General features: G+C 41.9%; 1 protein-coding gene across 1 annotated transcript in view; it reads right to left on the bottom strand.

Annotated features, from left to right (window-relative positions):
* The window catches only part of SPOCK1 (SPARC (osteonectin), cwcv and kazal like domains proteoglycan 1), a 487,914-nt gene that overhangs the window by 331,281 nt on the left and 144,172 nt on the right, over positions 1–12,461 (bottom strand). Inside the window, exon 3 of the mRNA XM_044454370.1 lies at positions 8,385–8,430. Coding sequence (XP_044310305.1) covers positions 8,385–8,430 — 46 coding nt within the window. The remainder of the gene's footprint in view (positions 1–8,384; positions 8,431–12,461) is intronic.

Raw genomic sequence — 12,461 nt, 5'->3', positions numbered from 1 at the left:
AATAGGTTAAATTCTAGCACCTGGGACCAGGTTACAGAGCACTGCTGGGATTCTGTGGTGCCACTCAGCTCACCTTCCCATCCTGTTCCTACCTGAGCTGGCTAAACTGGGAGTGTCTTTGAGTTTCCCCCGACTAATTATCCTGGGAGATCTTTATATTAATCCTGATCCAGGAGCTCACTTCACAGCCTGTGTCGTCAGAATATCCCTGCTCCGGCTGACCTCTGGAGCTGCACAAAATGTAGAACACACCCTGCATGTGGTTATTTGCTGATGAGGAGAGCCTGAAATAGCTCCACTGCCATTCTGGCACCCTCGGAGGCTGAGGGATTCCTATGTGCTTTCTTGCTACCAGGCTGGTGGTTCTGTTGATTTCTAAAATGGCACACAGCTTTGGAAGTCAGATATTTTTATTTATTTATCAAATACATTTTTATACTGCCCAATAGTCCAAAGGCTCTCTGGGTGGGTGACAAGATCAAAGACATACAACAATCACAATACAACAAACCAGTAGAATCACTAAAATAATCAATAACAAATCACAAGGTCACCATTGCCACATTAAGTTAAAAACACTGGCATGGTAAAACAATCCGACAAGGCCGCAATGGCCATGATCAAGTAAAAAAATACAGGCATAATAATGATATAAAAACAGTATTAAAACTAAAGTTTATAATATCCGGAGAATAGGAAGGTTTTAACCTGGCACCTTGAAGGGAAAAAAAAAGTGAAGATGCCAGGCATACCTCTTTTGGGAGTGGATTTCATAAGTGGGGCACCACAGTGGAAAAGGTGACCTTCTTCTGGTCACCAGCCTTACTTCCCATGGAGGAGGCTCCTTAATAATGACCTCAGTAGATGGTCTTAAGGTCTGGTTAGGCAGGTCTAGGAAGAGGTGTTCCTCCAGATAACTTGGCCCCAAGCCATTCAGGGCTTTAACTCTTGATACAAGCCCTGTGAATTGGGCCTGGACTTCAGCTGGAAACCAGTGCAGCTGAGGCCAGTCCCGATGCCTCTGTCAAATGGTGGAGTGTGGTCTCCCTTAACAAGCACCTGTTCTGACTCCAAACTGAGGGGACGACCTGCCATGATGACAGAACTGGCTATTTATCCTATTTTGTTGGAAAGATTTCTACTTGCTCAGCCTGAGGATAAGAACAGGTTGCTTGGAAATATTCAGCCAACCACCTGTGTGATAGTGCTGGTGCATGTGCACCATGGGATATGTAGTTTCCAATATGTTCCTATTTCCTCCTTAAGTAGATGAATGATCCTAAGCAGAATAGGACATTGGAGCAGGCAAGATGGAAAGGATCTGCAAATGCTCTGTATGTCTCTGTATCCCATGAAGCAGAACTTTTGCATGTCCCCTACAGCTCAGGGAAAGGCACAGCACATGGATATTCCCATAGGGGAAACTGGAGAACAAGGGACACAGAGAACAGAAAGCCCAGGAAATATGTGCGTTTCCTGTTCTTCTCTTACTCTACCACATCAAAAGGCATCTTCATTCACGGCAGAATGTGTTTGTCACAACCCCAGATCTGTTTCCCAGAAAGTACAGAAATTAGCTTTCCTGTCCAGTACCAGGGCCATCTTCAATTCTGAGCATATTGTATCCAAGAGTAAAAGAGCAGACACTGCTGTGGCTTATGAGCTCTCAGCCTTTAGTTTTCTCCTCCCCACTGGGTGCCACTGCAAGTCTGCAGAAGTAAGAGCGGAGCAAAGTGTCCTTTCATCCTCCCGCCTCTTTCACTCTGCTTGTTCTTTCATTCTCTGTCAAGTCCTCACATCTGAAGTGAAAAAACTCCTGCTGGATATCTGAGGAGAACATTTGAATCAATAGTGTAGTCTCAGTGGGCAACAGAATGCTAATAGCACTGTTAATTGTGTAAGTGTCCTGTAGCTCTCCATCCTGGACCCACAAAAATGTCTATCATGATTGCTGCCATCCTCATCATCTCCGCCATCACATACACTTCAAGGGTGCAGTCCTATGCATGGCTGGACAGAAAAGAGTCCTTCACTTCCCAGCATGGTCTACATGTCATGGCTGCTTGGGAGATGCACGTCATTTTTCTGACTAAACAGGCACAGGATTGTGCCTAAAGTTGGGGAAATGATCAGTTGCACTATAATCCTGAACTCCAGCATGGAGAGTACTAAGGAAAGCAAGCAGATTGTCTAGAAAGAAAACAGCACAATTCTGATCAATAAAGCAACAACGCATGCTAACTCAGCCAGGCTGGCAGGGAGGACCGGACCAAGTGTAGATCTTTTGTCCCTAATTTGTAATGTTATTGCCCCATTGGGAAGAAAGAGCTGCTTTAAAAATATCTATTTTAGGCAAAATCAGAGATAGAGCATATTCTGACTGTCTTCTGTTGGCAATGCAGAATGAACACCCTTACTCAATGAGACTTGTGGCAGCAGGAAACTGTCTGCACAAGCTGTACTTAAGACTATCAGGCTGAAATGCCAAAGATGTTTAGAAGAGGAAGTTCGGAAAGACTGAGAAACACCATACATTCCAGAACAATTATGGCCAAGAAGTTAAATGAACACGTCAACTACTAGTAGAAAGCTTGAAATGTCAATGAGTTGTTGTTAGATACAAATAAATAAATAATGATGCCATAAAGTTGGCACTGAACACCTGCACCTCTTGAACGACTGGATCTGCTTGAATGTTCACTGACTTGCAATAGTCCCTTTTATGCTGCTGGCTTGGCAGCCCTATCCAGTATGTGTTTACTCTGATGTTATGCTCACTTTGTTGAATGGGACTTATGTCTAAATGGATACAGGTACGGTAGAAGTGTGGAAACCAAGATCCGGATTGTTCTTTACCTTTTATTTATGCACAGATGCAGAGCACAGGATCAAGCCATTTTAACTGTTGGTGAAATATTTCACCATGTTTTGATGACAATGCAAGGCTGGATCATGTGATTAGATCTAAAGGAAACTGTCCGTCTGTATTTGTCAGTTTACCTAGAGCAACAGCAATTGTATAAGATGATTTCAGTTTTATGATGGGGAGTTTAGAATGAAATGCTTGATGATACAGGAAGAATACTTCCCTACATCTATATTTATACCATCTCTATTCTGTGCTGCATTGTATCTATAACCTTATCTTTTCTTATGTTGTCCTAATGAAATGGGACATCTCCAACTGCCAGAGTCAATTATCTTATGATAAATGCCCAGTTCATGAGGTCTGACTGCTGAACAGCTTAATCAATAATTTTAAACAGGTCACTAAGTATATGTCACAGTACAATAGCTGTGCCTTGATTTGGAGGGAGGGCGTGTGCAAAGTAGCTTCAGGGTCCCTGCACAGGAAACTCAGCCTTCACAGTAACAGTAGACAGATTAGCTGCTTGAAAGTAAGGCAATTATAAATATAAGGGAGAGAGAACTGACATCATTAGAATTCTAAGTATACAAGGACATTAGCATCCCAGGAAATATGAGGCAATAAAAATCAGCAGTTATTACAATGCAAGCATATATGGGTTACTTATATAAAATGGTCACATTTCAGTAAAGAAACAAAACAACCCTTCCCCACTGCCTGACACACATTCCATCAACATATATGCAGATCTATTCAGGACTGGAGAAAAGCTTATGACCTGATTAGAAAAAGGGTGTGTCCCACTACAAATACCTTCTTTGCACAACAAGATAATACATGAAAATGCCCAAAGAGAAACTAATTCTGTGCCAGCGAGCAGTGAAACACAAAAAACATATTTAAATTCTGGGAGCAAGGATCAAAGAGGGCTTTAGGTAGTCTGTGGACATTCCGCTGAACATCTAGTTGAAAACAAAGAGCTATTTCATTGGTATTCCAGTAGTGCCAGACTTGAATCTCACATGCACAACTGTCTAATACCTTAGTCCTAAGGTTGTGTCTAGAAAGACACAGGAGATAAATTCTAGGGCAAAGCAGCTTTGCACAATGCAGCTCTTTTGTAGCAATGATTATATCCTGAGTACAGTTTTAACTCTTAGTAAGAAACACACTGATCTCCAATTTCTTTGATGCGTATCACATTGCATACAGTGTAGCAGTGCATACAGAGAAGAATACTTTTGTAATGTTCTATAATGTGTCAGCGAATGCCTGGATTTTTTAAACACATTACTTGCTGGTTATTCTACAGCGATTGACCAAAACACATGACCTGTAACGCTGACCACCCGTCTGGGATGCTGCCCACTTATATATGTAACCATGCCTGCAGTGCTTGTTTGCAGTGGGCAACATGCAGAGTAAAGAAGATCAATAGCATCTGCTTACATTTTAACGAGGCAAGACTCATGGAAGGTTAATTGTCCTGCACATTCTCCTTGCCAAGAGCAGAGTCTTATTGGAAAGGTATTTTGGCAGTTTTGTTTTTATCTTGTTTGAGAGTTTCTGAGCATCTATGCAGAATGACACACTGCTATCATACCACCTGGTTCAGCAGAGATGCAAAAGCTCCTCTGGGAAAGGGGCACTCTCCTTTTATGTCCAATGTTATCCAACAGTAACCTGTGTTAGCACTACTCTTCAGGGGAATGCTTTTGGACTCTTTGCCTTTCATTCAACGGGCAGAAATGGTTAAGTGCAATCTACACTGCCATAGCAAGAATGGTGATGTGCCCAATCTGTCAATGTAAGACTGAAGGAATCTGCTCCACTAAGCTGAATAGTAGGTCCTCTCTGTGGGGTGCTCCCCTGAAGAAGATGTGGAACCCCTTGAGGAGTGGCACAGGATGCGGAGCTTTTGCTCATAGTTTTGCTCCCTCCCCTTCACCTCAAGCTAAGACCTGGCTAGGAGGGCACTGGATTTGAGGGACTGCCCCCTTGCTTCCCTAACCCTAGCCTGAGTTGAAAAGAAGGGAGGCAGACTGGGCTATAGCCCTGAAGTCATGATGTTTCCCTGAGACTAGTGCATGGCTGGAATTAGAGATCTCATCTTCTAAAGGCAGTTTTCAGATTAGGTTCCTGAAGGCAGATCCTTGCATGCAGCAGCAACATTAGAACGGGCAGGAATCTTTGCATGTTCATCTGCACAGAAGACGGCAGCAATACTCTGGGCAGTGACAAAACTGGAATACATTTTTGGAATACAAGCTGGAAAAATCAAAATGTTTGAGGAACACTGCTGTGGGACGCCTGGAGATTTCAGATCCTACAAACTGATAGCTGTGGAAATTATATAGGCCAGAGCAGCTAGCAGGACTTGCTAAATTACTTTCCAACTTTCCAGTACACTGGCTTCCATGTATCTCTGGAGGGCAGGACCCACAAAAAAGAGGGAAATATTCCTGAGAGATCCAGAGAGGTATCACAGCTCCTTTGTTTTACATCTTGCATTTATCCAAAAATATCACTGACAGGATACTGTGGTAAATGGAGAGTTTGTAGCAATGGTTTGGCACTTACTCCTTACCTATTTGACCTCCCACATGGCAGATGATTCCTCATCTGCAAGCTTTGTGATGCCACCAGTTGGTCATGTTCTTTCTTGGACAGTCGACTTCTTCATAGCTTTACTGTAGCAGCCTTCACAAGGCATTGTAACCTGCCCGACTGACTGGCATGCCTTGTGACATTCACCAAACCTGACCTCCTCGCACTATTTTTCCCAATACAGCCTGGAATTCTTCATACCCGTTATCTGCATGGCTTTTTAAAAATCTATTGCAGTTTTCTTCAGGATGCGCGCGCACACACACACACACACCAGTATGTGCCAAATGTGCAGTACTGTTCTGGGGTCTTCAATTGGGCTGTGGGTGGAAGAGGAAGTGTCCCACTGAAGCCTCAGCAAAATGCCGCAATCCTTCAGTTGCTTTATCACTCCCCCATCCCCATGGATTCTTCCTCTCTTGGACTTACCAGCCTTTCCCCAGTGAATAAGTTGGCCTCTTGCTCAAGAAGCAACAAGCCAAAATGCACAGCTACTCAGAAGTAAATCAGAGTATTTTCAGTGGCCTCACTGCAGTTAAGTCTGCTTGACTCCACTGAGTCGATTCGTGGGAAGGTCCACATTGGAGGGGTTTGCAGTTGTGGAAGGTATTGAGGCTGCTGATTCCCTGGCTCCAGCGGCACATGAAGGTTGGAAGGAAGGAGCCAACAGCAATCAAGCAAAGATGAACATTTGCTCATCTTTTCCTAAATAGCTCCACTATTCTGCCCCTTCAACACAGGCGATTGGGCTTAAAAACCTGAACAAATGCAACAACGAAAGAACCCTGAAAGGCCATTTCCTGCACACACCTCCTTTCCAACTCGTCTGACTTCTTCCACAATTGCATCGGTGTGTGACACATTTCCAGCACATTTTCAAATATGCTGCATTCAATGTATCCACATAGAGATAATGCATTCTGCATAAATACTGCAGCTGAGTTCCCTCACAAATGGAAAGGGAGCCGGTGTAGATTTCCCGCCAATAGTTCCTTGCTAGGAGATGATGCTACAATGCAGCACGACTCCTTTTCTGTAAACCGTGCACGAGAGAAGGACTGTTCTGATACCTTTTCCTTCAACACATCCAATGCATATACCCTTGAAGGCTTTTGCACTCAGGATGTAACAGGAATTACGTTTAAAAACATGGTCCTTTGGTGCTAGTATGGCAGTACTGCTAATACTGGCTTTTGGTTTTTATATCAAGAAGCCAAACCAAGATATACATGTTCACTGCACACATACACACACGCACACCAGACATGAGGGGACAGAAGGCAGGAAGGAAGCAGAACAATAAATATGGAAATACAAAAAAAGATGTTGTGATGCTACAGATCTCACCATAGTTGGTATAATTGAATCATTGTAAATTCGGAACTATTTATAGACAATCAAGGGGCACACTCACTCATGGGTAATCTCTTAGACGCAACCAGGTGGTGGCCAGGGCCAAACACAAAGCAGGGCGGGGGAGTCACCCTTTCTCTTTTTAATTTTTCCACATCCTTTTCTTTCGCTACCTTCCCATGCACTTAACTGTATGACAATTTCACTGCTACAGAACACTGAAAAATGGTATTGCAGCATTGGGAAACAATATATTTGTATTCATTTAATGCCTAAAAATTGAGGTGCTATGCAGAACCTAAGAAAACAGGGTTTTGTTGAAATAAGGTTCTCATTTGAAGCCAGGTTCTCTTTGAGCTTGATTTCATTGATATATTTCTATTTCACTGTTAACTACATTCAGTCTTGTTTTGGCTTAAGTTTGATTCTTCCAACTCTGTATGACAATTTATATGGCTTATTTTGTGTCATAGCCTCTGTATTTTATAAAAAGGAGTCTATGGGACATTTTAAAAAGGCGTACATTTTTGCGTTCAGTTTTACAGACACATGTACTTTTAAAATCCATTCTCCAGTAAATAACTGTTTCTGTAAATATTTTCAAATATTTTGTGAACACTTTAAAAAAAACTATGCATTTTTGTGCGAGTCTTTAGCAAATTGTATTGCGACTTTTGGAAAAGCATGGATTTTGCTGATAACCTGTGTTCCAGCTTGTGTTTAGGCTCAAGAATTGCAGATCTGGCAAGTTCACATTAAAATTCAAACCTGACCATTTACTCATCTGTCCCCATCTATCATTGCTGGGAATGTTGGCATGAAGCTGCTTGATACTTTACCGCTGCTTTCCCAGGCCATTTGTTCTCTGAATACGCCCTCAGAATATCCAGGCCAATTACTCTGGGTCCGAAATATGTGATGCAGTCGGCACTGGATAAGGAACTAAAGGATTTTGTTTTACTAATCAGCAGCTCATGGGCTTGCTTTGAAATTTGAGGAAGCAGCAGTATGCAACAGAGTATATAGCCCAGTTCTCCTGTATATCAGTAACTTCCTGCTTTCTGCAACAACGGCAGGTTCAGAGAGGGCTTTGGTTAACACCCTCTCCAGAAGCTTCAGTTACGAAGTTTTCAAACAACCCTACGGGGAAGAAAATAACAGGACACCCTGATTCCATAATCTTATGATGAGATAATGCCATGTCTCAGTTGAGCAAAGAAGCACTGGGCATTCTATACATCTAGATAGTCATTAAGCGAACTATTCACATGTCAACGTTGTTCTTTCTCCCATACCTTGATCTGAATGGTACTTACAGTCAAGGAAATGAACACACATTAAATTTTGATGTCATCAAGAGAGTTAACAGGTTTTGAACAGTTTACTCCGAATGAAATATGGACACTAGTGGATACTATTAGGACAAACAAAACCTTGCCCTGAATGGGATGGGGCTCAAATGGCAAAAAATGGAAGAAATATCCATATTTTCAAACAGATAGGCCAGGTTCACAACACAAACCAGTTAACAAGGTGAATATAGTATTTCTTTTACCTTGATCAAAAGGCTTGTTTGGATTCCAGTTTCTGAAATAATCATCCTAAATGGAAGGAGATGGAAATAAAGCATTAAATAAAACTTAAGTATCCTGTTGGGTTAGTATTTAAACACAATACCAACACAAAAGCAAATATCCTAAGCTCTTCTTCTATATGCTGCTTCCCACTACTCTCTGGCCTTAAGCTGAAAGTAGGTTTAGAAATGCAGCATGCTACTCTCAAACTTATACACCAAATAAAATCAGCTTCATTGATCATTGGACTTACCTGATGGAACTGCCTTCCTAAGATTTTACAAGATAACTTGATTATTTTCAAATCCAAGTCCAAGCCCTGCTTGGATTCCACTGCACTCCCAATGACACAGTGGCTGCATTCACACATAAGGACAAGCTACATCATGCCAGAAACTGCACTGGATATTATAACAGGGACTGTTTTCAGTAGTAAATGAGTGTTTGTTGTTTATGTGTATATATGGCTGCGGGTTGTGGTCAGCCGCAAGTGCCTTGCTGGAACATACATACCTGTATGTTCCAGCAATGGTGAGTTGCAAATGGATGGAAACATGTGATGGAAACAACCCTTGCTGATAAGAAGTAGCCTGTGTTTAAGGAGGATGTATACAAACACTGTAAGAGTATGTAGAAATACTTGCCTCCATTATCTACTGTACTTGCACAAGGTGAGTTGTGGAATCATTATAAATAAACACAGGTAACAGTTGCCCGGTCCTGTCTGTCCAGATATGGCCACAACTGCTATATCAGCAGGACTCCAGTTTTCTTCCATACCTGCCCAGACCCAGCCCTTGTCTTCATTGGTCCTTCCCTAAACTGCCTACTAAGAAGATGGCCCTTTTTGCCATCCCAGTGGTAGAATGATCTTTCCAGAAATGCTCACCTGGCTGTATATTCTTCCATACGTGGTTAAAGACATTTTTATTTTCCTGCCATTTCAGTCTTGTATCTTCTATTGTTTTCAGTCTGTTAATATATTTTAAATCTCTGCACTGCTGCTATGCTTTATTTTGGTTTTTATTTTATAGTTCTAAACTTTTATAAATCTCAATTTTTTTATTTTATTTTATTGTGTTGTACTTTATCCAGTTTCTTTTCAGGGCACTGACTCCAGTAGTTGCTATAGTTCCCAAAGAAATATATGCAAATGTAATGGCTAGAAAATAAATGAAGTGTAAATTTGCACCATTTGCACCATTTTAAGGGTTGGGAAGTAAAAGGAAGAGAAATGTGTGTGCCCGCAGTAAATGGTCCAAAATCTCTCCCTTTTAGAGTAGCTATAGAAACTGGGGAGTGTTGAAAAGGAGTATGGGACTGAGAACAGTCACTGCAACACTTGAGACCGGGAGAATTACATTGCCAAAGAGGCTGGTAATGTCTCCATTCCCACTTGGTGTACTTTCTTTCACTGCCTTTTTGCTCCTTGCTGGCACTTTTCCACACCCAGCACTTAGTCCTTGGCAACTGTGCTCCAATTAGCCGATATGCAGTCTTGTCTTGTATCCCACTGTTGTAAGTGCACATTTGCACACCTGTGAGGGTTTGACCAAACTAATCATCACAGCAAAATGTGTTATGTTCCAGGGGCTGAAAACAACAGCAACCACATGATCGTGCCTGTGCTCTTTTGAGCCCCCCCCCCCCCGCCCCTCAATAAGCAAGGGACAAGAAGTGGCTCTTCCAAAGTGTCATTTCAGCTTCAGTAGAAAGACAGTCGGGTGAGATCACGAAAGCTTGCGGCTTTCTGTCTCCTCCTAAATGTCTTTTTTAATAGATTGCAGGCCTGCAGGCACTGGCTGTTTAATTTTTAATGTGTGTGCAGGACCACTTTAAGTGCAAAATAATAAGACGAACAACAACATGTGAGCTGCAGCCAGAAACAGAGCTGGGCCCATGGAGCAGGAAAGACCTGTAAGTTTGCAGAGCAATGAGAAGGAGGCCTACCCTTTCCACAGCCCCCCTGGCTCTCTCAGACCAGGGAGGGAGGTTTGGAGGCTTTCTCTCCCTCTGTTTACATTTGCAACAGCACTCTGTTTTGTTCCATTATCATTATTTCTCTCCTACCTATTGAAGTTTCTTCAATAGGTAGGCCTTGTGGTTCTGCTGCAAAGCCTACAGGTGTGATGCACAGAGACCACGACAAAGGGCCAGTGGAGCCAAGATCACCTCCAACTCCCTCCTTTCCAGAATGCTCAAATTTTGCTCTTCCCATGGTGGAAAGACTGCCAGTAGTTTTCTAATTGGGAGGCAGGGGCTTTGGGACAAACAGTCTGCCCCACCTATGGGGTCTCTCTGCTGATAGAGGAGCTCTTCTACCCCATTTTACCCTCTTCAGATAACCTTTGGCAGGAGTAAGAATCACTCTGTGGGGAAAAAATTCCTTAAAATTGTGAAGTCTTATACTTTAGTGGCATCTGTGTGTCCTAGACTTCTTTCTGATGTCATGACACAGAACATGATCTCTTTTTAGATTTAGAAATGGCAGTAATTCGGTAAGACTCTGCAGTGCAGTTCCTACTTCCTTCCCAGCCAGTGACCATCCTGGAAATGGAGACAATCTCAAAACCTGCTCTGGGTTGGGTGCAAGCCTTCAGCAAAAGGAAACCAATAAAGTGGGCTATCGCTACAGACTGAAGGCATAAATATCATTTTTTCAATGGTCCCCATGTTAAAAAAATACAAAAAGGAGTAAGGTTCCACAAATCCAGCACATCAAACAGAGAAGGATGAATCAGATTCTCTTCCTATGTGCTAGTTTGCTTGGTGCAGTGTGTTGGGGTTTGTTCAATTTATATACAATTTTATATTTTGTATCTCAGTGTATTTTTTGTATTTTTGTATTTAGTGGTAATTTATTATGTTCTATTGTATTCCAACGTATTTTATTGTGTTGTAAGCCTCCCCGAGGCTTCGGCAAGGGGCGGCATAGAAATGTTATAATAATAATAATAATAATAATAATAATAATAATAATAATAATAATAATAATAATAATATACAAAATCGAGTATCTATCCTCAATCTGCAGCAGTACATCCTTTCTGCACTTCAGGTCTCTCCCACCTCATTCTGCTGTATGTGCAAACTGCTTCCTAATCTACTTTTCAAACTCTTAGAAATTTTGAAATGTCTTGCAACATAATGCATAGCATGGACAGGCTGTAGATATACTGTGATTAAGCCATAAACAGCAGCATAGCTGTACTTCTATGAACACAGACCTATGGGACTTATGTTCGTGTCAAGAGAACAATGTCATCCTTTTCATATCTCATCAAATACAATGGAATGTACTCCTAAGGTGACTCGGACTGCAGCCACACAGCGATCCTGCATGTGTGCGTGGAAAGGCAGAGGAATCAGCAAAGCAGATTAATCACAGCTCTGCTGGCCTCACCAAACACAGCAAAAGGTGGGGATTTTTTTTCCTTTGCTTTCCTTTTTTACCCAGCAGATTCATAGTCTTCTTTTTAAATCCCCCAATGGTTCCAATGGAAAGGAAGTTTTCTATGACAGTTCCAGCAGAGGTGAAGAGCTTGGATTTGACAGTGCTTGGGGTGATTGTTCATTTATTTGTGGAGTTTTAAACCACCTTTCACAATAGGGTGGTTTACAATAGCCAGCTAGACAACATAAGTTCATACAAACAGCATTAAAATATTAAAATATAATAACAGCACACAGAAAACCACAACTGCACATATTTTACAAGATCGAATAAAAATAACAGCAGAAAATGGCAAAAAATGAAAATAATGGCAGTAAATAGCAATAGCTACAGCACTACAAGCGCTCAATTCTGACTCTACAGGAATTGGGTCACATGCATTTTCTTAGAAAGGGTAGTCAACAGATATGAGGCTGCTAAAGAAAAGTATCTGTGCAGCCTTATAATCTCCTACGGATGGTTCCAAAACCAGCATTCCAGAAGTGGCTGTTAAGGCAAGGGCAGGTGCAAATGAATTCACCTGCTTTGCAGCCAGCAGCTTTACATTTCATATCGCCAGTGGGAGAAGAGCTGATGTTAGTTTTATCCAGTGACCTCCATCATG

This window comes from Varanus komodoensis, unplaced genomic scaffold, assembly GCF_004798865.1.
Source record: "Varanus komodoensis strain SLA01 unplaced genomic scaffold, ASM479886v1 scaffold7_3, whole genome shotgun sequence".
NCBI lineage: Eukaryota > Metazoa > Chordata > Lepidosauria > Squamata > Varanidae > Varanus > Varanus komodoensis.
The sequence above is the reverse complement of the archived record's forward strand: the minus strand, read 5'-3'. Positions and strand labels throughout refer to the sequence as shown.